The sequence below is a fragment of the Sorex fumeus genome, unplaced genomic scaffold, assembly GCF_029834395.1.
Source record: "Sorex fumeus unplaced genomic scaffold, SorFum_2.1 ptg000044l, whole genome shotgun sequence".
NCBI lineage: Eukaryota > Metazoa > Chordata > Mammalia > Eulipotyphla > Soricidae > Sorex > Sorex fumeus.
Window position 1 is genome coordinate 26007988 of NW_026606101.1, and position 26251 is coordinate 26034238.

The window sequence follows — 26251 nt, forward strand, 5'->3', positions numbered from 1 at the left end:
ACCATATTGTTTTCTTAGAGAAATTTAAGAACTAGCATTCCTGAGAAACAATATCTTAAATCCAAATTAAATTTAAGAATTAATTCAATACTTCAAGTTTTCTTTTGAATATTCAAAGGGATTGCAAAAATTAAATTACAGCATAAAAACCAATCAGCTTAGCAATGCATATTATTAGTAGGTCTATTTTTCTGCTTATTATTGCCCCTCTGTTAACTAAAGTTGCCAGGAAGGAAAATAAATGGAACCGTTGAGAGAAATATGTAATAAAATGAGTTGAGTTTTAATTATGATGGTCATTTTTACAGTTTTTAAATAGTCCTGCAAGTACATCATGTAGTCTTTATATTTTAAATTATTGTTTTTCTTTTGGAATCTACCCTTATTATTTTAAACAAAATTCTCTTAGAACAAAATGGTATGCAATGATTTTGATTTACAATTTTCAGCTCTACATAAATTCCCTATTTGGGACTCCATATTCTAAACCTTTTAGAGATAATGACTTCATATACACTAGCAAAACAAAGTGGTATGACTCTAAATAATAAACGTCCATGTTTAGCATAGACAAGATATTATTATATTTGAGGGTTTAATTATTCCTCCAATGAATTAAAAATCTCAGAAATGTATTCAATAATTATTCAAATCATCACCTCATACCTTTATGTGTATTTGTGTGCTAGAGAAAAGTTCCAAAAATTTTTCCAAGTCAAAGTTTTATCATAATAATCTACTGCAAACTAGATTTTATCTTCCTTCTCACTTTCCCAATTTATTTATCTCTTATCACACTTTTTAAATTCATTTTTGGTTTAAAGTACTAAAAGGCTTATAAAGTTTGTGGTAGAATGGGAAGATGAATTTAAGGAAAGAGCATACCAAGTGTAAATTGGACTTAAATTAAATTAAGTCCTGGCTTCATTTGTAAAATGAAACTAAATTGAAACAGCCAGAGTATTTTTGACTATAAATAATAGTACTAGTATAACTTGCTGACACAATCAGTATAGTATCAAATGTCTCAAGGATTTTAGTTTATCACTCATATATATATTTTTAAGTTTTGATACTTCACCAGCAGACCCCAAAAGGAGAATTTAGTTGCAAGTGATTTACTGAAGGGTCTCTCAAGATGAGGTGAGAAGTCAATGAAACAAGCTGAGCAAAGATGTGGTCCCAGTTGTGGTGTGTCAAAATCTACAATGCCATGAGAAGTTCTGGTGGGTAAATTGTGCTGCAGAGTCCAACTACCCTTGAGGCAAGTTCAGTGTTGCATATTTGGGAGAGGCAGTGGAGGTTGGAATAATCTCCAGGAGAGGAATCTCCCTTTACACTAAAAGCAATGTTGTCTTCTTTCTTTTCTTTTGTGGCTTGGGGGATGTTGGATGAACCCCATTCCTCTGTGTTCAGGACTTATTCCTGCCTCTGTTTTCAGGGATCACTACTGGTAGGTCTTAGGGGACCATATGTAGTACTGGGTATGGAGCCCAGGGTGTCTGCATGCAAGGCAAATGCTCTACTCATTGTGCTATCTCTCCAGTTCATGGACTTTTTTATACGCCTTATTAGATGTATCCCAGAGTTACACCACATAGAAATGTCCACAGTAATCAGTAATACAGGTCACAGTGACTGATTTCAAACAATTGCCATCAGTACTGGGTAAAGGAACCCAAAACTGTCAGAGACTAGAATATTCTACTGGCAGAGGAAAAGGGCAAAAAGGGGAAAGGGCAACTGAATTTTAAGATGAGGGTTTAACTTAATTTTAACTTCCTGGTAAAACAGAGTCTTGTCATTTGTATTTATTTTTACTTCTTTAGTTATAGATTAAGTACGATAGTATTGATGTTAATAGGATTGCTTTGCAAAGTCCCTGCATTCCTTTCTTTCTAGGTAAGAAAAAAACACCTCCAGTCAGTCTTACATAATAGTCATTAGTAGTTTGTTTCGTACAGTGAATGTAGCTGGGAGTCTACATAGATCTGCTGCTAAGACTCCTAAAATCATTAAAGCATATGTTTAAAATTGTTTTCCTACCTAGTCCATCTCATGTCAATTGGATCTATATTCAAGAGAGCCTCATTGCCAACTAGGGCATTGTTTTTGCCTGAATGCAATCAAAGAGAAAGGTCTTCTCAAAAGAGAAAGTTTGATCATTGTATAATTGAAACCCAAACACAAAAATTTGTAAGTCTACAACTGTACCTCATGGTGTCGCACTAATAAAAATTAAAAAATAAAAAAAAAGAGAAAATTACAGGTCAGAGAGCTTGTGCAGCAACTAAGGCAATTGTCTTTCATTTACCTGATTCTGGTTTGATCCTTGGCACCACATACAGTCCCCTGAGCAATGCCAGGCCACTCCTATGTATATAGCCAGCAATAGTCCCTGAACACTTTCAGGTGAGACCCAAACCCTCCCACCACAAAAGAAGTTGAAGAAAAGATCAATATAAACACAATTAATCATCAATATTATGTCGCAAAATAAGGTATCACTCAGAAGTCTGTCTTGATAGAGAGACTGTTATTTTGAACCTTCTGGTCTCTGCTATCCATGGAGACCTTGGGTAATCCTGGGAGTTCACTTGAGAATAGCTCAAGTAAATGTAGTCAGCTGCCCAAAATGAGTTCAGTCAACTGAAACATTGCAGAGCTATGACTCAGGGCAGTAGTACCAAATTAAGCTGAAGGAACTTCAGTTCCCAAGTTCAGTAGTGGCTTTGGAATGTGCCCCGTAGGGTGTTCTCATGCAGACAGAGGTGATGCCAGATGCCAGTTTCAGAAAAGTAAAGGGTAAGTGACTCATGTCATGGCATTAATCTCAACCTCTGACAATCTCCTGGCCTGAGAAACTATATTCATTTGTCTCTAATCAAATGGAAAATGATGGGTAATTGGGATATAAAGGTAAAGGTAAAGGCCCTCCCATTGATCGTCGATTTGCTCGAGCAGGCCCAGTAACGTCTCCATTGGAGACTTTGTTGTTACTGTGTCTGGCATATCGAATACTCTCGGTAGCTTGCCGGGCTCTCCGAGAGGGGTAGAGGAATCGAACTCGGGTCGGCCATGTTGGCTGCTTGTAAGGCGAACGCCCTACCCGCTGTGCTATCGCTCCAGCCCTTTTGGGATATAGCAACAATAAAATGGAAATTTTAGGTAAGAAGACTTGACAGTTGAGATTTAAGCAGAAAAGGAAGAAATAATGGAAACTATTGGTATTTATATTTTCAAAAGCAGAAAAGGAAGAAATAATGGAAACTATTAGTATTTATATTTTCAAAATACATTTTAGGGAGTAGGACACCTGTGGATATATTTGGATTTTCTTAAAATGTGGTTTGAAGAGCCATTTCTAATAAATATTATTTAGAGTAAGGAAATTTTAATTGGACACAGTTTGATGGATATAGGTGAAGGACCACACACATATGCATGTACATGCATATACACTCTCCTGAATTCTTTTATTTTTTTCACATTTTTTGTATATCACACACCCAAACCCATACCTTACCATGTCTTTCAAATCAATAACTAATAAACATTCATAAACTATACAAAATTCCTCCTATTTATTCTCAAATGATAAAAATATGCAAGAAAATTCAAATAAATGTTGCTATATAAATAAAGAGTATGGGTTAGGTGTTTATCTAGGTTGATCTCCCATTAGCTTTACTTTATAAACACATGATTACTTCCCATGGACTTTAATAACACTCAATGAAGTATTAATAAAATAAAGTTATAAATTGCATGGTTTTTAATGGCATTATATATCACCATGTATATACTTATGCGATTTCCTAGATGTTACATAAGAAAATATGTTCTACCCTTTAATACCATGCAATTATCTGCAGAGACTAGCATTTTAAATAAGTTAATCTGATAATTTTCTGAATTTGCAACTTCCTGTGGTTGATATAACCATCCCTTAAGCATAGAATAACATGTAAATGACTTTTTTTGGAGGGGGAACACCACATCAAATAGTGCTCAGGGTCTACTCCTGACTCTTATCAGGGGTCACAGGAGCCCATGGGATGCTAAGGATTGAACTAAGGCTCACAAATGCAAAGCATAGACTTAATCTGTTGAACTTTTCCCCCTTAAGTCCCACTTTTCCCTTTCTGTTTGCACAGCAAATATCATTATTACAACAAACTTTGAGGCAATTATAAATAGAAAATTGATTGCCTAGCGTCAGGAACCTTCTAGATTTCTTTGTCAGCATTTTTTCCCCTGCAAATTCATTTGTGTATTTAAACTACCGAATTATTCCAGTAGAGAAAAGTGACTATGTAAACCTATTTAAGCAACCTTGCAGTTCATTTACTAGGGCTCTTTGTAACTCAAAAAAGTTATCATTTTGTTAACCTTGGCTTTGCAACATGCATCTAAAAGTAAAATTATGAGGGTCATTGATGTAGCTCAGTGATAAAATACTTGCCTTTCATGTGGGTTCAAGCTCCAAGTATTGCAAAAAAAAAATTAATCTAAATTCTGAGAGTAGGTTTATTTCCCTCCCCTCTTTTTTCTCTTTTAGTCATCTGTCCATTTTAAAGTTGTTTGACAGTTACACCAATATTTTATCTTTTATGTACTTCTAAGAATAAGAATTAATGAATAAATCAGAGACAGTCCTTAAGGGAAAACAAAAGGCCTCCATCTGTGTGGTGAATATGGAGAACTGTCTACTTCTTGTCTACTTCTAGTATTTTAAAATTACTTTTTGAAGGAATTTTCATGCCTGTATTGACTTTTTTAAGTAAATGAAGAGCCTACGCTCTAGAACAGTGCTCAAGGTGCTTAGATTGCAGATAGCCAACAGTGCAGTCCTCTGCCCTGAATATGGTCCCCCAAGCCCCACCAAAAGCAACCCTGAGCATAAAGCCAAGAGTAGTCCTGAGCACAGCCAAGTGTAGCCCCCCAAAACAAACAAATAAAACTAAGTATATTAGGAATAGTTTTGCTTCCTTAGACTTCCTAGATGCTTTAATTATTACAATGCTCATCATTTCACCAGTATTTCTGTTCTGTTCACAACATTTTAAAATTTTTATTATGGTTATTTTTTACTTTGTAGCTTGTGTTTTTGGTGTAATATCTATAAAACCATTACCTTAATTTAGGTCAAAATGAATTATCTACTATAGTTTCCTCTGCAGGTTTTCTAGTTTTTATTTAGAAACTTAATTCATTTTCAGTGAATTACTGCATAGGTGTGAAATAGGACCTAACTTTATTACTTTGCATGTGACAAATCAGTTGTCCCAGCACCATTTATTGAATGAGAAACAAATTCTTACTGCAGTGAATTATTCTAGGACTCCTGTAAGTCAAATAACCATATTTCTGAATATCAATTCTGTTCCCTCAAATTTTATATCTTTCCTCATGCTGATATCACAATATATTCCTTACTATAGTTTGGTAGTTCCATTTTGGAATTGAAAGTGTGAGTTCTTCAACTTTGTTCATATGTTTCTAAATTGTTTTGGTTATTACATATTCCTTTACATTGCCTTATGCATTTTAGGATCAATTTGTCAATTGGTTCAAAAAATAAAATAGCTATTCACTTTAATTGGAATTGTACCAGTAGACCAATTTGGGGACTAGTTACAACAATATTGAATATTCTATTTAATGGACACTAGATATAGGAATCCTTTCATCCCTTTCAGCAATGTTTTGTAATAATATTGGCATACTTTAACATTTTTTAATTCAGTCTAAATGTCCTACTAAAAATGGATTTGTGAACAGAGAACATTTAATTACCTAAACGTGTATGCTTTTGACAAACTTGTACAAGGGAGTTGACTTGCTAAGAGAGTAGCTGCCAACAATGCTCCCTAACTAGTAGGCATTAAGAACAATAGATGATATTTTAAGTGATAAACTGGATGTCCCACTTACTAATTTGTCAATTTGGGCAAATGAATGCCCTTGCCATTTTTATTATTTAAAAACAGGTCTATGGGGTGGGGGAATTTTATCTGTTTTTTGTTTGTTTGTTTTAAAGAAAAGGAGCTATTCCATAGTTTTTTGTGAAGATTAAATACTATAGCCCAAAGAAAAATGATTAGCACTTGATCTGCAATTGGTAAGCATAAGTTATTGTATTGATAAAATGCCATCATCCTATTCTGTCTTCTCCCAAAGCAGGGTTAGGGATCGACAATTACATGTGGGATTATCCCTATTACCTAGTGTTGAAGCTGAAGACTGAAAACAGCTGTTCAAGTTCTTGAACTCCATTTTCCCTTATGAAATAGTTTTTTTTCTTTTTTCCCTCAGAAACCCTCCAATGCCCTGTATCATGAGATTCTCTGTTTTGTTGGTATATTACAGCTGGCCAGTTGGCTGGAAACTCCTCTGTTGAGATGTATCGCCAAGTGCTCTTGTCTGGTTGTCGCTGTGTGGAATTGGACTGCTGGAAGGGACGGACTGCAGAAGAGGAGCCAGTCATCACTCATGGGTTCACCATGACAACTGAAATATCCTTCAAGGTACAATGAATGAATATTTCCAATTGATACTATCAGAAAACCTGATATCTATCGGTAAAGCCTCCTAAGCTAGAAAGTTCCAGCAGCTACAGTTACAGTATTCATAATATTTGCATTTTAAATACTTATATGTAGCAGTTTGTTTATAGGGAATCTGTGTCAGATTAGTTGATTCATACTAATTAGAATCAAAGGAAACTCTTGAAAAGTTAAATATCAATTTATTTATTTATTTATTTATTGCTCATTATGACCACCTTTCTAACAAGTAGATTCATAATAGCTATGATTGTTCATCTCTAAAACAATGTAGTTTTATGAATTTTTTTAATTCAATATAAATGGATTCATATAATTGCCTACATTCTTTTGTGCCTTCTTATTTTCTATCCCACATTGTTTGGGAAGTGCATCATTATCTAGCCTGTTTACTTTCTTCACAAACATTATGATAATGATGGCATTAAATATTAAAATTTAATTATTCTATAATATTCATTTCCATGATGCCCTAGTGGAATATTGGCTGTCACAGTCCAGTGTTTAACACACAGCTATCAGTCATCAACTCTGGCAAACTAACAAATAATAAGAGTTTGTTTTATTGGCTTATGTAACAAGGGAGACTACACATCATGGGGAACTTTGATGATTCAGTGAAAATGTTAGAAAAGACTTACAGGATTTGGGTTCGAATTAGCTGATTCGGCTAAGGGTTCAAAGAAGCAAAGTTTTGCAGTGGACAGGTCCTACCAGTAGTAGGAATCTTAATAAATCCTTTCTAAAACTGATAAAGCAACATCAACTGTCTACAAAAGCCAAGAATTGAGGGATCTTAGGTCATTGCTTTCTACAATGACTCCATCCTGTACCAAGTGAGTCTCTTATTCAAGCTTACAGACATTTATGCCCAGACATTCTAGGCAAAGTCCTCAGTACTCATTGGTGATCTAGAAAAGAGACAGAGATGTGTGGGTTTTAGGGTACATTTTCTCTTCACTGACTAAGACTTCTCACTACTCTGAAGGGAATCATCAAAGAATGGCCAGAGGGTGACTCTGTAAAGAGAGACCTTAGGGCATGAGTCCCATTACCTGATTGTTAGTACAGAAATGACCCTGGGCACTAAATCTTAATTAACAATAGAAACTGAGTGTGAGTAGATAAAAAAGAGTGAGTTTAAGATCATTAGAAATGAAAGGCCAGAATATTGGGTTAATTATAGGTTAACCTCACTGATATTGGTGACAGAGTTGGGATGAAAACAGTCACTTGCCAAAGTCTCTGCTGAATGTAGGGGAGCTTGATTAATAGCAACCTTAAGGAAGTGGTAAAATCTCACTTGACTGCCTCAAAAAAACTGGGTTGGGTTGGGTTTGGTTTTTAAATACGAAGATTTGAGTAGTACTGTCTCAGAAGCAGGAGAAGAAGAAAAATAATCAAATATAACTGTTAGCCTTGGGACACTTGAAATGTCAGAAAATAAACAGTAATCACTTGGGAGAGCAGCAAAAGTGAAGCAAGACTTCCATGAAAACATAAAACAGTCCGATTTCAGTTTAGATAAATGGATTTCCAGATCAGAGACACTATATTTGACAGGAGTAAAAATGAATCCTGAAGAAATATCATTAGCATCTTGAAATATTTTTTCTGTGCTGTATCTAGGGAATTTGACTTTTCATGATTTCTACACACTGTGGCTCCAGAATAATGATGAAAAAAAAGATAAGTCTTCATGAAATTCAGCAGCAGAGTTTCATAGGGGGTTAACCTTAACTTCTATTTTGAAAGCAGTTTTTAGCAGTGGTCTCTTAAAAGCTTTTAATTATCTTTGATGTCAGATCACTGGGCTTTTGTTTCATTCCCAGTCCCTCTCAGCTCTTGCAGGCGTGCTTTGTTAGCTGTCTAAGATACCTATCCTAACCTAGGTGGGCTCTTTATGAAAAAATGGGGAATCAATGGCCCTGTTAGGGGTGAGTGCAATTTGAATCTATCTGTCTGTTGATGGATGGAAGTGATACTGCAAAGGGAAACAGCGCATCTTGATAGAGTCATTACAGAACTAAAGGACTATTGACCTTGTGCACTGACCCACCGCTAGGAGGGCCACCTACTCCTACCCATCATCAGAGCCCATGTGAGGAGCAATTAGATTTCTTTCAAATATATAACCCCTCAAGGTTCTTTGACTTCCTTAGAAGAAAGTGGGGAACAAATAAATATCCAGAAAATTCAAAGGCATATTCATCTATATGGAGCTTTGTCTCCTAGGCCTCCTTCATTAAGGTACTTAGAGTGTCTCCCTATACTCTCAACTACACTTGTGGTTCTTCTGTCACATCTGCTATCCCAGAGGCACTTGGGATGGATTTGCTGTCCATTTCCTGTCGCCCAAAAACCAAGATTCCTAGCCAAATCTCCAGATCTGCTTGTAATTTAGAGACTAAAGACACAACAAGATTCTAAGGTAGAATTGTAGATAGTTAGGGGAAGGACAGAAAACTCAACACCTTAGTGATGGTGATGCTATGTCCCTAACAGTTGCCTTGCTCTGCCTTCTCAACATGCAAGCATTTAGGACAGATAACTTTAGAAAGGATAGGGGAAGAGAGATGAGTCTGGGGAGGGTAGATCCCAACATACTTTGTGGCAAGTATACAGAGCTAGAAAGACTCTCCTGCCGTGACCCCAGGACTAGGGTGGTACAATGATGAATCTCATATGGAAACACTGAGAGTACAGCTTTTTATGTAAGCTCAGAGTTGGCACCTGAAGGAATGTCTCTAGAAATGTGACACTTTGACACCTCACTTGCCTCACGCTTACCTCAACCCTGTTCTACACAATTACTAGCATGTGGAGTGCTTTTTTCAGAAGCCAGTGTATGCAGAGCTTCATAAGAAAAGGAAGGGAAATGGGAGACAAGAGTCAAGGCCTTGCTGAATCTACCACTATCGTTACCTCACATCTCAGATCTCCTTTAGTCCCTTTGCTGCCACCCCACTAACCTCCCTGCTGTTCTCTTAGAACATGAGACAGATCTCACATCAGAGCCTTTGCAGAGTGCCTTCTCTTCTGAATGCTCTTTTTCCAAATGCTCTTTATGTACTGTGATTATCTCTCACCTCCTTACAGTTTTTCATAAATATTACCAAGTCAATAAGGCTTTCTGGACTGACTGTTTTATATTGTAACTAGATTTTGCACCCATTCCATTCTCTTGCTTAGTTTCCTCTCATCAGTTCCCTGTCACTGTCCCTGTCACTGTCCTCCCATTGTTCATGGATTTGCTCAAGCAGGCCCAGTAACGTCTCCATTGGAGACTTTTGTTGTTATTGTGTTTGGCATATCGAATGCATCATGGGTAGCTTGCCAGGCTCTGCCGTGCGGGCGAGATACTCTTGGTAGTTTGCCAGGCTCTCCGAGAGGGGCGGAGGAATTGAACGTGAATCCGCCATGTTGGCTGCATGCAAGGCAAACGCCCTACCGCTGTTCTATCGCTCTAGCCCATCAGTACAATGTGACTATTTAGCACAGGGTACTAATCACCTTCTACCCTGCTTAATATAGTCATTACTTGTCTCCTAGTCACATAAAATTTCCAAAGAGACAGGTATCTAAACTGTCACCTAATTTGTCAAAAGCACTCTACACAGAATCTAGAATATACTAAGTGCTCAATATATGTATCTTTCAATGAATTTTCCCATTTCATTGAAAACAAATACACAAATAAGAGCACAGTTGGGGCTGGAATGATAGTATAGCCAGGATGGCATTTGCCGTGTACGCAGTCAACCGTGGTTTGATTCCCAGTACCCCTGAGCACTGTCAGGAGTAATTCCTGAGTGCAGAGCCAAAAGTAACCCCTGAGCATCACTGGCTGTGACCACAAAAATTAAAAAAAAAATAAGAGCATAGTCTTCATTTTGAATCTTTCTTGTCTTGGTTTACTGAATAGGTGAACTTTACTTTTCTCCAATTTCACATGTGAAATAACATATATAATGGATCAGTAGGTGGTGGAAAAGACCCTCTCAGCATTTCCTAGTTTGAGCTATCCTGTGTGAAGAACATGGCTTTCATGGGATAATTATGTTTAGTAGCCACTATGCATATTGCAGCAGGAAAATCAACTCCTTCTTTAGATTTGTCAACTTTATGTTACACAGTTTATCTACTGTCAGCCTCACTCTATGATCTGGAACGTTTCTCTGTGATATATTCACCAAAGTATAATTTCTGAGTGGCAGTTATCACCTTATTGTATAGGTATAAATAAAAGGTTATGTTCCTGAAATGGGGACATCCTATAATTCAGCCTCTTTTTTTGTTTGTTTGTTTTTGCTTTTTGGGTCACATCTGGCAATGTTTATGGAGTTACCCCTGACTCTGTACTCAGGAATTACCACTGGTAGTTCTCAGGGGACCATATGAGTTGCTGGGAATCGAACCCAGGTCATGCTAGGCAAATGCCCTACCCGTTGTGCTATCACTCCAGCCCCAATTCAGCCTCTTAATGGAAGGGTTTTGTTTAATTCCTTTCCAGATTTATTTATCTTTTGACCTGTACATCAGGATTTTTGACTCTTTTCCTCATTATAGCCTTTTTGATGGTTCTGGCAGAGATTTATCATTGACTTTTCATTCTCACTGCTCTCATTCAGTCTGCTTCCACCCTGCACTAGACAGTCACCTGTCCACACCATCTCCAAGCTCTGCCTTTTGTCCCCTCAGGCAGCTTATTTGTAACCAGCAATGGTACAAGATGGAAAACTGGGTAATGTAATCAAATATATGATGAAAATGTATTAAATTTGAGTGCTTTGTTAAATTGAATATGTATAAAAATAAAGTTTCATTCTTTGAGAGAAATGACAATCTAGGATACAATTTCACTGCTGCATAAGTGTTCACATAAAATGGATATGCAAATACTCCCTGCTGTTGTCTGTCAAGGATAAAGAATTTCAAGGGCAGTTTTTCCCACTGGAGGTTAGTAATTGAGCCATATGGTTTATAGATTGTTGAACCCAGTGTTAGAACTCTACGAAAAGCAGGTTTGTTTAATAAGAAGCAATTGAACAGTAAGGTACTTTCACATCCAGTGTGTACTAATGATAGCTTATGTACTAGAATGATACTTATAAAACTTATAACTGCTTTTCTGAATATAAAGTATTCTGTGCACCATGCAAAATAAACCAAAAGGCATAAAATACCTAAAGTCCTACAATGGCACTTCTATAGTTTTCAGGTGCTCCAAACTAAAATTACTTCAAGAAGAGCAGACAATGTTCTTTTATTTGAAAGGTTGAAAAGATTGCTACTGCAAAACTGGTGTAGTTCCTTTGTGGGTTCTTGAGTTATTGTATATAAGATTAGTAGTGAACAATTACCAGTGTTTCTGATGATATAGTTTTATAGTAGCTTTAAGAAAGTGGTTTTAGATTCCCCAGTGTCTGTATCTAGGCCTCATGCTGGTTGCTTACTGGTTCCCATTTACACCATCCTTGGTCCATAGTGATTTTTTCACCAGTTCTGTTCCCTGAGGTCTCCAAGCCCTCAGTGTCCACAAAGTCTGTTGCTGAGGCTTTACGGTCTGCTTCTCCTAGCTAGTGTTTGCTGCTCTTTCTCCCTTTGTATTTCCTTAGGTCTCCGGCCATGTGATGCCCTTCCTTCCCTCCAAGTGGCCATTGCTGTTGGTCCAGGCATGAGTGTAGGGTACAAGAGAAACTGCCATGCGTTGAAGTCAAAGAGAGAATCAAGAGGGGAAAAGTGGGCTGGGGAGATATTACAGGGGTTAAGATGTTTGTCTTGTAGATTTGATCCCCCAGCACCACATGTGCTCTCAACCTCTCATCACTGCCCAAAGTGACCCCTGAGTACCACTGATTGTGGCCCAATCACCAACCCCCCAAAAAGAGAAGTTAATTCCTTTGTGTTCCCCCTTTTATATGTTTGTATTCCCTATTCTGTATCTGCCTGGCTATCTCTCATGTTGGTAAGATTGCAAATGATCAACTAAATGAACTACAAAACCTGGTACCACTTCCCTTCCCATCTTATCTCCGTGAGATAGTTCCGCAGCTGCTGGCTGAAGTTATAGAGATGAATTGGTGTGTGAGGGCATGGGCTGAGGGGTAAAAGAGCTAGGGGCTGAGGGGGCTTGAGAGTAGGCAGGGGAGAGGGGAAAAGGAAAGGGAAAAAGCAGAATATAAAAGAATATAACCCTGGGATATTGAGATGAGAATATAACTCTGAAATCAACTGTGAAGATTTCAATCTCAGCTCTTTCATTTTCTCACTGTAAAATCTTGAGTTATTTTTCTCACTCGCCTAAGCCACTTTCTTTTGAACTCAATGAAGAGGATAATAGTACCAACCTCACTAAAATGGTTGCAAGCATTCAGTGACACCACTTAATACACAGAATTTGCAGTTGAGTGCTCAATAAATGTTAACCATTGGTATTAAAAGCCACATCTTAGCACTCTTTTATAAGCACAATAGTTATAGTAATATATATGTAAATTTTGATTAGGTCAGAGTGAGGACAGAAATTAATTTATTTGTAAGACTGCCATAGCAGAAGCTTTGAGTGCCTCCACATACAATCCTCAGCACCTATTTCACTTGTAAGCAGCCAGAAGCCCAAACTACAAATTAAACATAGCCCAGGATTTGGCCAATGGCATGGCCCAGAAGGAGCTGAGAGGGGAATGGCAAGTTGGCATACAGCCAACCTTGTAAGTGCACAACCCAGAGGTGAAAAAAAAGAGAGAATAAGAAAGGTGAGAGGAAAAAAAAGAGAGAAGCATGATGGGAAATCCAGGGATGTGACACTATTTAGCCCATACCAGCACCTCTGTTGGAGTGAGAGTTATAAATGCAGTGAAGTAAGAAGACAGAGGCATAAACTCTCCACAAGTATGAGTAGATTTCACATTAAAAACTAACACACCCAAATTTCCTTTACCAAAGACAGTCTGGTTTGGGACTAGTGCCTACTTTCTGTCACTGTCACTGTCACTGTTCTCCCGTTGTTCATCGATTTGCTCGAGCGGGCCCAGTAACGTCTCCATTAGAGACTTTGTTGTTACTGTGCTTGGCATATCGAATACATCATGGGTGGCTTGCCAGGCTCTGCCGTGTGGGCGAGATACTCTCGGTAGCTTAAGGGGCGGAGGAATTGAACTCGGGTCGGCCATGTTGGCTGCATGCAAGACAAACGCCCTGCTGATGTGCTCTAAGGGAGAGAAATCAAGGTTCTCCCTCCACTTCAGCCTGACTTCCCTAGGCCCCTGTGAGAGTCAACATTATTAAAGGCATTGAATGCTTCTCAAACAAAGAACCCTGAAGGAGTCAGTCTCAAAAGACAATTAAAGACTACTTAGACACTTATTTGCATTTGAAAGTTCTTCTTTACAAGGTCTTCCTGAAGACTGGGGTAGAAAGGTAGTCTGAAGGGCTTGAGCTTTCATTTGCATGTTGCAGTTATCCCCAGAGCTCTACAGAAAACCAGAGTAGCCCCTGTGCACCTTTGGGTGTGGTCCTTAAAGCATAAAATAATTATAGTTAAATGAAAGACTCAACCTTGGTTGTAAGCTATAACCATGAAAGTGTTTACTGAATACAAAAGTAAAGATGGAATCAAAATTCAAGCATCACTGAATTTACCTTTAGTGTCCAGTGTTAAGCTTTTCTTAAGCTAATGGTCACACTAGAGCAGTGGGTGACAGGCTAGATTCCCTTGCCCCACAGTTAGCAAGTCACCTGCTTCTGTAAATTAGGTCCTGTTGGAACACAGTCATGACATTTGTTTCCATATTACTGTGGCGCTTTTAGTAAAGGGAAAGTTGAACATTTGGCCAGAAAAACAATATGCTGAGGAAAGCGTGGATTATTTAACTACCTGGCCTTGATGAGAAAATAAGAATGTTGACCTCAGAGCGAATAGAGGAACAAATGGAAAAGCAAGCAGATAAATAGATGGGTTTCTTTCATTAAGAATTTTGAGAGCTCATTACTCATTTGAAAAGATGTGGTAAGCATTTTAGCATTTTCTGGGCACTAGGAAGAGGGCAGCGGAGAACAAAGAACTCATACCTCAGAAGTTTACCTTCCAGTGGAGAGAAATAGACGAAAATCAATACATGATATGGCAACCAGAGATATGCCTTATAAAAGGTAAAGAAGCATGTGAGATGTGCTGTGTTCAGTTAGGACAGGGTTGTGGAATTTATTCACATAAAGTTCAAACTGAGACAGCCCCTTCTGCACCAACACACCCCAACATTAAGAAAGGAAGTCTTGCCTTCAGATAGAAAGAAGCATTCCTGACAGAAGTCCTGAAGATGCACAAAGAAATGAACACGTCATTCTTGACAGAAGTCCTAAAGATGCACAAAGGCATGAACACAAAGAAAGAAATGAATGCACAAAGGTGAAATCATGTGTGGTGTATTCTGAGAAAAGCAAGGATGACAGGATGAGCCATAGTGAACAGGAAAAGAAGATGAAATTAAAGCGATTGCAGGTGTCAGATCTGATAAAGAACTTGGATTTTGCTCTGAATAGGGTTTTTTTTTTTGAAAGGTTTACTCCAAAGGAGTGAAGCCATCTGACTCATGTTTAGGAGCAATCACTCTAGTTGTGGTATATACAGGGGCCAAGCAGTTAAAATGTTAAACAGTGGGGAAGCAGTTGAAAGGCTCATCAATCAGCCTGTTAGCTTTTGATGCAATAAGAAGAAATCCTAAAATCTGGGTGGTTTTGAACCAGGAAGATTTATTTCTCATTCAGGTTAGATGTTGGTTGTTCTTTTGATCTATATTGTCTGTAATCCTTACAGAAACAACTCCAATCTATGATATCACTGGTCTGAAGGAAGAGGGAAAAGAAAAATGGGAGAACCACAGCATAGTTCTTGAAGACCAGCAAGAAATAGCAGGCCATTTCAACAAAATAACTACAACAACCCGCCCCCCACCCCCCAGGTCCCAATCCTAGCTCATCGGCTCTCAGAAAAGGCTAGTGAATATGTGGAAACAGTGAGTCCAGGGACAGTGGTAGAGGGTTAGATTTGGAAGGCTTTTAACAGTCTGGTAGTGGATTGGGTAAATAACAAACATATAAACATCAGTATTATAAACTATATTACTCAATAATCATATTTTAAATAGTGCTTGGATCAGGATGATTGCACTGGAGGTACTGAGTTAGTTGTGATTATCTTTTGCCTATATTTGATTAGGGTTACTGATGAATTATAGGGTGTGAGAGAAAGATAAGAATGAATGACTAAGGGGGGAGGGAGGAGAGAGAGAGGGAGACAAAGAGAGAGAGAGAGAGAGAGAGAGAGAGAATGTGACAGCCATAGAGGCAGGGAGGGAAACTGGGTCATTGGTGGTGGGAAATATACACTGGTGGAGGAATGGCTGTTGGTGATTCTGATCATGAACAATTTTGTAACTGTGAATCTCATGGTGACTCAAAAAATAAGTTAAAAAATAAAGAATAACTGTAAAAATTACTCTAATGTGTTTTGCCTCACCAATACAACAGGAGCACTTTTTTTTAAATTCTTTTTGGGTCATACCCAGTGATGCTCAGAGACTACTCCTGGCTCTGCATTCAGGAATTATTTGTGTCAGTGCTCAGGGGAACATAGGAGATGCTGGTGATCAAACCCAATCAGCTACATGCAAGGCAAACGCCCTACCCACTGAACTATATCTCCAGGCCCAACAGGGCCACTTTTAAGTAGATAAATAAAATCCACACCCCCCTAACTCTCTCTCCTCTCTGCCCCTCTCTCACTCCATCTACTTTCTTAATGATTTTTCCTCATTGTGAATAAAACTGGGCATAGTTCCCAACCAATGTTCAGGAGCCCCAAAGACTACTCTAGGTAGTCACAGGGTCTAGATGGTACAATAGTTAGCAAGACAATGCAACATTCAATAGTAGGCAAAACAAGGCAAGATATGAAAATAGTAGGCAAGACAATGCAACTCAGAGATACTGGAAGCCTTCATACAGCTGATCCAAGTCTCAGCGTCCCTCAGGTTCTAGAAATCAAATCATATAGCCCCTGACCCTTGAACTATCTTACCAGATACATTTTTTCAGTTGGACACTTTGATAGGTGATTAAGGTCATTGGTTACATAGTACTTACAGCACTGATTAAGAAATTAATTCAGACAGACATACCTTTCTGGATTTTATTAGATTCTCCTCTCTGGACTTCAAGAGGAAAAAAAAAACCCTGCTGTTTCTGATCTTACATCTTATAATTGTAGAATAATGGGTTGTATTTTCCTTATGGAAGAAGGTTAGAAGAAGGTTATAATACATGGCTGAAACACACTAAGGGCTCATTTAATGATTGTTCTTATTTTTAATAGTAATAGGGGTGGAGATAGGGGTAAGTTGCAGGTGTCACCAGCAGGTAAATTAGTTTGAGAATGAGCATGAGCTTGGGACCTTTATTGCCCTCACTGCATCCTCATAACTGACCTGTGGGATAAGATTTATTGCCCCCACTTTATAGGTCAGCAAGACAAAGCACAGAGGTAGTAAATGATTTCTCCAAGGTCACATAGCTTGTGTAAGAAGAATTCAAAAAGATAGCTTATTTGAATTCAAATCCTGTGCTCAAATAAATCAAATCAAGAATATAAAATCTTGGTGTTGCTTGCTATTTATAGCACACTTATTTTTGATAGCATCAACTATCATAAAAGTTAGACTGATAATGTATGAAAGGCAATCTGTGAATTCACTTCTAAGAAACAGTGAGATTGATTCCTTTTGCTCTACGCAGGCAAATCCTTCTTAGAGGACATATGCAAATGTGGTACAGAATTAGAAAGCCTTATTTATACTCGGAGACCAGGGAAATGACTTTCTGGCTTGGATATTAAGAAGTCTGTGCATGGTTTAAAAAGGTAAAGAAGATAGCGCAAAGACTCAGGCAAGAGAGTAGAAATTCCTACTTGAAAGGAAATATGGAAAAACATAAGGGTAATATCAAAAAAGCAAAAGTATGAGTATGTGAAGCCACAATGGTGTTGACATCTATAATTTAAAAATAAATGGCACTGGTCTGAAAAGATACAGTACATGAAATAAGGTGGTTGCCTTGCATGCAACTGACCCTAATTCAATACTTTTTGCAATGTATCGGCTTCTGAGCACCTCTAGGAATAACCCTTAAGCATGGAACTCTAAACACTAGCAGGTGTGATCCCACAACCCTCCCTCAAATAAATAAGTAGATGATGCCATACTTTACTAGTAGTTCACTGAGGAAAACATTCTGTGTCCAGAGAAACATTTCAATGGACTGAGTGGCTGTATGCTTTGTATGCTATAGTCCCAGATTCTATTCCCAGCACCACAGGATGACCCCCAGCACCACCAGAAATGAGCCTCAGGCACAGAACCACACCACTGGGTATGGCTCCAAAACAAACAAACAAAAGGCATTCATTTTTGTTGTTGTTGGGAGTAGGCAACATCCAGCTGTATTCAGTATTACACATAGCTTTGTGCATACTGATCTCTGCTAGCTGATGTTCAGGGGACCATATGTGATGCTGGGGGTGGAACCCAGGTGAGCCAGGTGCAATGCCAGCACATTCTCCACTGTACTCTCTCTCCAGCAAGCAAAAAGTTGTTTGTTTGTTTAAAAAAAATGCTTCAAACTGGTGAATATGCATTGAAGTCTGATCCTCCAGATATTACTCTAGGCAATTTAAGATGGAAAGTAATTTGGAGAAACACAGAAGACTGTATGAGAGTCATGTTTTTAATCCCATCATTCTCTAAGAATTCACAAAAGATAATTCAGAATATGAGGAAAGGGTTATATAAAGATGTTGTTTTAAGACTTACTTGCTTGGTAGCAAATCAGTGGTGCTATTTCTATGCCCAATGCTTCTATACAGATATGAAACTTTATGGTGTAGAGATTTTTGAACACAGATTGATGATGAATGAAGTGCTCATATGTGTGGAAACATAGGTGCACTTAAAAGTACACTATGAGAGGGATGCCACATGCAACATGTTGTATGATTCCTAATATATGAATGTTTCAAGTAGGAAAATCTTGAAGTGAGAAAGTTGTTATGTGCTTTTCTAGGGCTAGGTGTATTGAGTGGGAATCAGGAATAAGTAGTAATTGCTAATGGGTACAAAGAATTTTGAAATGATAGAAATAAATTTAGACTCAGATGATGGTTTCACAGTTGTGTGAATTTAACAAATATGTTCAGTTCTCTATTTGAAAAGAACAATTCTGTTTCAGCAACCTTAGCTCTCAAGGCAGAGAAGATTACTCAGTGGTCAGGCCCACATGTGATGCATGTGCAGGAACCCAGGCTTAAACCCCAGCATCATCACATGGACTCCTGAGCACTGCTAGGTTCTAGAATTGAACTTCTGGTTACAGTTGGCCAAGTCCTTCCAGAATTGGCTTTAGGCTTGGAATCTTGGAAACATTACTTGGAATCTCCTTCCTCCCCTCCAAAAATCCCTTAGATCTCTATAAAGAGGTGGGGGAGGGGAAGTAGTTACTGAATAATAAGATTTAAGTTAAACAAATATAGGGGAAACCAGGAGTTAATATTACCACATATTAAGTCATTTGTGCTGGAGCAATAGCATAGCAGGTAGGGTGTTTGCCTTGCACGCGGCCGACCCAGGTTTGATTCCTCTGCCCCTCTTGGAGAGCCTGGCAAGCTACCAAGAGTATCTCACCCACATGGCGAAGCCTGGCAAGCTACCCATGACGTATTCCATATGCCAAATACAGTAACAAGTGTCACAATGGAGACGTTTCTGGGCCAGCTCGAGCAAATCGATGAACAACGGGAGGACAGTGACAGTGATTAAGTCATTTCATTTGGAAGGTAAATTTATAGGTGAATATTTTTGCCTTCTCTTGTTCAAAGGTTTTTAATGTGACTAGATTTCTTTCATTTTAAAGAAGTGGATATACCGAGCAAATGGAAGAGTCATGGTCCTTCATTCCCCTCTTCTTTCTTCACTAAGCAAGATAGGAAAGTTATGGTCCAGGAGCTTTCATGACTCTGTCCATCTGACATTTAAGATCATTTGATGTAATTTCATGAGTGAAAAGGCAAACATATAAGTAGGTGTAAACCCCTCCCAAAAAATATGCATGTTAAAATTTCAGCATTTTGAATAGACTGTCACTGTCACTGCCCTTCCATTGTTCATCGATTTGCTCTAGCAGGCCCAGTAACGTCTCCATTGTGAGACTTTGTTGTTACTGTGTTTGGCATATTGAAGACATCACAGGTAGCATGTCAGGCTTTGCTGTGAGGGCAAGATACTCTCAGTAGACTAGAATTTTAAATAATTTGAAAACTGATTATGTGTTCTCATTTTTAGGAAGTGATAGAAGCAATTGCTGAGTGTGCATTTAAGACATCGCCTTTCCCGATTCTCCTTTCATTTGAAAACCATGTGGATTCGTAAGTATTCAGAACGCTGATGGAGGAAGTCTTTTTGCCAAATAGGGCATATTTAATAGTTGTTCACTCAATTTAAGATCCTTGACATTATTAATAGTATACTTCAGTTGTGTTCTGAAGTGGCATTTTTAAATTTTTATACAATTAGATTCTTTTATTTAAATATAATTTACATTGAAATAATTCATTAAATTTATTAAATCTATGTTCAGGCTATAGTAGAACTTTTTTATTTATTTGTTTGTTTGTTTTGGTTTGGTGCCACACCCAGAAGTGATCAGGGCTTGCTTCTGGATTTTCACTCAGTATCACTCCTGATTAGCCCTGAGAACCATATGTAGGCCAGAAAACAAATGCATAATGGGCTCACATAAGGCAAGCCCCTTACCCACTGTACTGTCTCTTTGGCCCCATAATAGAATTTTTTAAAATTTTGTTTACCATAATTTACAAAACTGTAATTGACCAGGTTTTCTACATACGACATTCCAACTCCAGACTCCCCACAGAATGAACCATTCATTCCCCTATACCATTGTTTCTGGTATTGCCCTCATCCCATCCCTCCCCTAATATCTCCATACTCTTGTGAACTCAACTTTGTAAACCAGTTTCCAAATTCTATTGTTTTTGGCCATTTGTTATTCCCCTACTGTGCTGCTTTTTATCCCACATATGAGAGACATTATTCTATACCCATTCCTCTCCTTCTGGTTAACTTTTCTTAGCCAGTTCCTTTCACATAGCAATAAACTGAGTAATTTATAAATAAACCAGGTAGATATTTTAAACTCAGGACTCTATTTGTTTGTTTTATATTTGAGCTACACACAGCTGTGCTCAGGGATCACTGCTAGTGGAGCCTGGTGACCACACAAAAGGTAGGAGCCTTACCTGGTATACTATCTCTTCAGCTCCAAGACTTTTATTTTTTAAACAACACAGTGGAAAGTTATCCTAACATTATATGTATCTTAATTGGAAGCACCATTTTAATAGTCCGCCATTTAATAGTCCTTCATCTTGAATATAGAATTTCTCTGACTGCATGCAAATTTATATATAGCTTTGCCAACCTAAAATGGCAATTCCATACACCTTGGACTTAGTGGAGGGGAAACTTTTATTCTCTCTACCCATTCTGTGCTTACACAGAATTAAGATCATCGAGTTATTTCTCCTTTCCTTTCACAAAGATCATACCCCTGTCCATTAGTATTTATAAGCATTTTTCTCTTGTAAAATAGTTTATACTGGGGCTGAAGCAATAGCACAGAGGGTAGGCTATTTGTCTTGCAAAAGGCTGAACCAGCATCCCATATGGTGTCCCAAGCACGACCAGGAGTGATTTCTGAGTACAGAGCCAGGAGTAGTCCCCTGAGCATTGCTGGATGTGATGCCCCCCCCCATGTACCCCCCTAAAAAAGACTAAAAAATAGTTTGTAATTAATACTGAACTACACAAAGAAAAGTAATTTTGACAAACTATCAGTATCAGAATAAGACACAGATCAGATCACAGATCATCCTGTTATTCATCAATTGCCTCGAGCAGGCCCCAGTAATGTCTCCTTCATTCTGGCCCTGAGGTTATATTCAAGGCTCTTTTAGGAGAATGAGACCCATCATTGTTACTGGTATTTGGCATATTGGGTACACCACGGGAAGTTTGCCAGACTCTGCCGTGTGGGCAGGCTACATTCGGTAGCCTGCCAGTTTGTCAAAGTAGGAATGAGATGTCATAATAAGATGTTGCACGGCGCAAATGCGGCCGCGCGGTTCCGGGAGCTGGTTTTTATAGTCTCAGAGTCTTGGCCACTGATGGGATTACACGGCGCCAGGGGGCCAGTTGGTGGGTGTGACCCCCGCCTGCTGGAATTTGGAGGATCTGGGTGGAGGATGCTCGACTCCAGTCCGAGTAGGCTTGGAGATCTCGGCCCCGGAACCCACGTGGCTTTGTCCCTCTGCCGGTACCTTCAGGTGTGCGGAGAGTGGTCTCAGCATGGTGGTGGCTGGTCCTGGAGGTCTTCGGCTGCCGGGGCCCTGGCCAGGGTGGGGAGGAAAGCTCAACCCACTCCCCTCCAAGGGGCCCCGGCAAGGGATAGCCAGGCATGTCAGAATAAGACATTTATATTTAATCATGGCTACCAGCTTTTCATATGATCCTCAATACAAAGAACTTCAATATGAAAAATTCTTTCTAGATTGAAATAAATCTCAGAAACTAGAAGTCTAGGCATTTGAATTAATATCAAAGAAAATGAAGAATGCACAGACTTGTTCACTGAAATTTGCTCAGCCTTTCCTTTTATTCCAGCTACTCGGTTAGAGTCCTCAACTGCAAGCTAATGACACCTGCCCTGCTCAGCTCACAAGCACCTTTTGGCTTCCCTCTTTCTGCTCTGTTCCCCCCATCACTTATTCTCTTGATTCAATTCATTTATAGCACATGGTTGAATTCATTAATTCTTAAAAAAAAAAACTAAATCTTGAGCAATTTGAGTTTCAACTTGAGAAATTTCCAACAAGCTATGTGCTAAAAATGTATTAGCTTATTTGTGTACGCAGGAACACCTTATTTTGAAGCAACTAATTTTATCAGTGTGGTTCTAATTAGCCTCAGGAAATCCATATTAAACTGAAAAGCTTTTAATTGTCTCATTCTCCGTTATCTAGTGAATGATGTTATCATTTGGCATATAGTTTCTCTACCCTTTCTGAGGATCGGTTAGAGAGAAAGTATTTACTTAATTTAGCTGATACTGCTCTTCTAACTTAGAAGGAACACCTCGGTAGTGACAGTATGTAATACCTCATTTTCTGCTCCAGTTCTGATTTGCAGGTGACTTCCCTGGAACTCTTTCTCATCTTTGCCCATTTTAGAATTGTTTAGCACCTTTCTTTCAAGCAATATATTTCTGAGACTTAATATGTTATTTCCTCTTTGGTGAAAATGCATCTAATGCTTTTGTTTTTTTAAATGATTTTTTAAGAGAAATAAAATAAATGAGACAAAACGAAAAACTCTACTTTTATTATAATTATTATACCTGTAAAACTGAAGTTTTCTGTAAGCTAGACAATGATATCAACCACCAGCACCAAAAAAAAGGATACAAGTAATAGAATTCATTGATTAGATATATTACATACCAGTATTCCAAATATATGTTCATACAGACCTCACCATTTATCCAAGGATCCTAAGAATAAATGTCATGATAATTCCTATTTTACATACGATTCCACTTCCCAAAGATCATGAAACCAAAACTGGAATTGAAATTCATTAAGTCATACTTTACAATGCTCATGTTTATCAACATTATCCCCCACACCTAAGTAGAAGCACCATACACCTTCTAAATATAAAATTAAGACAACCAGAGCCATGTTTACATGGCTTGTAATCCTTAATCACTGAGTTTTTTCTGTTGCATTATTTAACACTAATCATAGAGGGAGCTCTCTGTGGGCATGAAAATTCAAATCTTCATTGTGAAGCACTGTAGCACTGTCCTCCCATTGTTCATCGATTTGCTCAAGCAGGCCCAGTAATGTCTCCATTGTGAGAGTTATTGTTACTGTTTTTGGCATATCGAATATGTCACAGGTAGCTTGCCAGGTTTTGCCATGCAGGCGAGATACTCTCAGTAGTTTGCCAGGCTCTCTGAGAGGGACAGAGGAATCGAACTCAGGTCACTCCGGTAGGCATGTGCAAGGCAAACGCTCTACCCGCTGTGCTATAGCAGTTTGAGGGCACTATGTATTACTGCATTGTGTACAAAAGCAAAATACATAGTGCCCTCAAACTGCTATTTCTAATTTTGGAAAAGGAGAAATTCCAGGCCAGAGATAGTAAAGAAGTAAAGGTATTTACCTTCCATATGACTGACTCTGGTTCAGTCCCTGTCACCACATGTCCCTTCAGTCTTACCAGGAGTGAGCTCCCAAACACAGAGCCAGGAGTAGCCCTCATCATCATGGTGCATGCTCCCCCAGATATTTTTAAATAAAAAAGAAGAAATTGGATATTTAAAGTTCATAAAGAATTCATACATAATAAAAACAAAAAATAACTTCCCCAAGAGAGCATGGCTATTAGATTTATTTTTAATTTAATTAAAGAACTGTGATTTACAAAGTTATTGATAGTTGAGTTTTAGAGATACAATATTTAACACCAATCCCACCACCAGTGTCAACTTCCCTACACCATTGTTCCCTGATTCCCTCTTCACCCCCAACCCTCAGCCTGCCTGTCCCTCACTTGTCAATTTGACAAGCATGTTACGAAGTTTCGGTGGCTGCAGCTTGGATCTCATATGTTAATTGTGTTGAGTCTGCGTTTTGAATTTATGGTTATACCACTCTCCTTAGTCCCAGGGTAACCGAAACCCAGATGCCTGTTCACCCATCGCTTTCCTTTCTCTTCTTCTCCCCTTGATTTCTTTCTGCCCTTTGGCCTTCTCTGGAAGATACCAGGTTGAGTGAAGTAAGCCAGAAAAAAAAAAAATACAAACACAGGAGGATCTCATTTACCTGTGGTATAGAGAATACTGGATGCAGAAATGTATTGTAGTAAAGGGGGGTGATGGGCATGCCTAGATTACTCTTGACCCCACCCAGTGTTTAGAGAGGAAAAGGATAGAGATGTATGATTTTTATCCCAAATCATAGCAGTAACCTAATAGCAGTGAAACACCGAGTTACTAAATTCTGTTGTGAAACAAAATTGTTTTTTATTTTCATTCTCCTTGAACTTCATGTATCAAAATTGCTCGGTCACCCTCAATTCTTTCCTGAGAGAACTGTTCCCTAACCAAAGGATGCTAGCAAGTGCCCTTTGCTTAAAAACAATTGTTTTTGCTCATTGCCGAACCCATTGGTTCTGTAACAGACAGCATCAATAGCTTTCTCTCCCACAAAACTGAGATAGGATCTAAGAATTCTTTCCAAATAGTGCCCCAAGACTCTCCTAAAATCAAAATTTGCCGGTTAACTCTCATACACTGTTTTGTTCTCCTGTATACTGCTTTTACAGCATGCCAATTCAGAACTCTAAGCGTACCTTATTTGCACACCACCTTCACATGAATTCACACTTAAAAAAATCCACTTCATTATATGGTTTTTCTTTTCAAAGGGTTGAAATCACCATTACCTTTTTTCAGCCTATCCTTTTTCCACACACCTCACCTAAGTCCCACAAAAGATGTCTCTAATCCATACTCTCACCTGAATTCAAATTTTGAGAAATGAAACCAGACATTGTTTTTTATTTTTTTTTTCAGTGCTTTACTCCTGTCCTCTCTTTCTGGCCCTGTACATGGTTTGGAAGTATTCTACTGTGTGACCTTGGGCAATTTCTTTTCTTTTCTTTTCTTTTTTAATGAAACACTGTGAGGTACAGTTATAGACTTACAAACTTTCCTGCTTACATTTCAGTCATACAATGATCGAGTACCCATCCCTCCACCCGTGCCCATTCTCCACCACCAATATTCCCAATATCCCTCCCCCACCACCTCTCCAAACCCCCTCCCACCCTAACCCACCTTCCACCCCCCACTCCACCCCCATCTCTGTGGCAGCCGCATTCCCTTTTACTCTCTTCTCTCTCTCTCTCTCTCTCTCTCTCTCTCTCTCTCTCTCTCTCTCTCTCTCTCATCCGCTCCCCCCCCCCCACTTTTGGGTGTTGTGGTTTGCAATACAGTATTAAGTGACCACCATGTTCGGTCTATAGTCTACTTCCAGAAGTTTTTTTTTTTTAAATAAAAGTCCTATTCATTTAACTTTAGTAAACCACCTGATTTGTGAACTAGTATTTTCATTGAAAGAATTGTGGCTGCAGGAAGTGGAGGGGGCTGTGTGGAAGATGGTTCAGTGGTTACCAGTGCTTTTTCCTGGCAAGCGCCAGGCCACAATTTCAAACCCAGGTGCCTCTAAAGCTTGCTGACAACTGCTGTTTGGGAAACCCCAGTGAGAAAGTCTGGAAGATGATAGCTCAGGGGTTTAAAAGTGCCAAGAGCAATAGTGAGGCTGTTAATTTAATTGCCATGCAAGAGGACAGATTCACAGTTTGGGGGTCCCCCCAGAGGAAGAACCAATTATGTGGCTCAACTATATGCATGAGGCCCTGGTTTGGATCCTCAGCACGCAAAAGACATCACAAACATCACCTGAGGTGACCCGGGTAAACCTCAAA

The 26251-nt window shown here is 38.7% G+C and overlaps 1 protein-coding gene across 2 annotated transcripts in view; it reads left to right on the forward strand.

The window, feature by feature from the left end:
- PLCB1 (phospholipase C beta 1) overlaps window positions 1–26251 on the forward strand; it is a 787019-nt gene that overhangs the window by 583234 nt on the left and 177534 nt on the right. For both annotated transcript variants that reach the window (XM_056121100.1, XM_056121101.1), the window contains exons 11-12: window positions 6373–6530; window positions 19961–20043. In XM_056121100.1, coding sequence (XP_055977075.1) covers window positions 6373–6530; window positions 19961–20043 — 241 coding nt within the window. The remainder of the gene's footprint in view (window positions 1–6372; window positions 6531–19960; window positions 20044–26251) is intronic.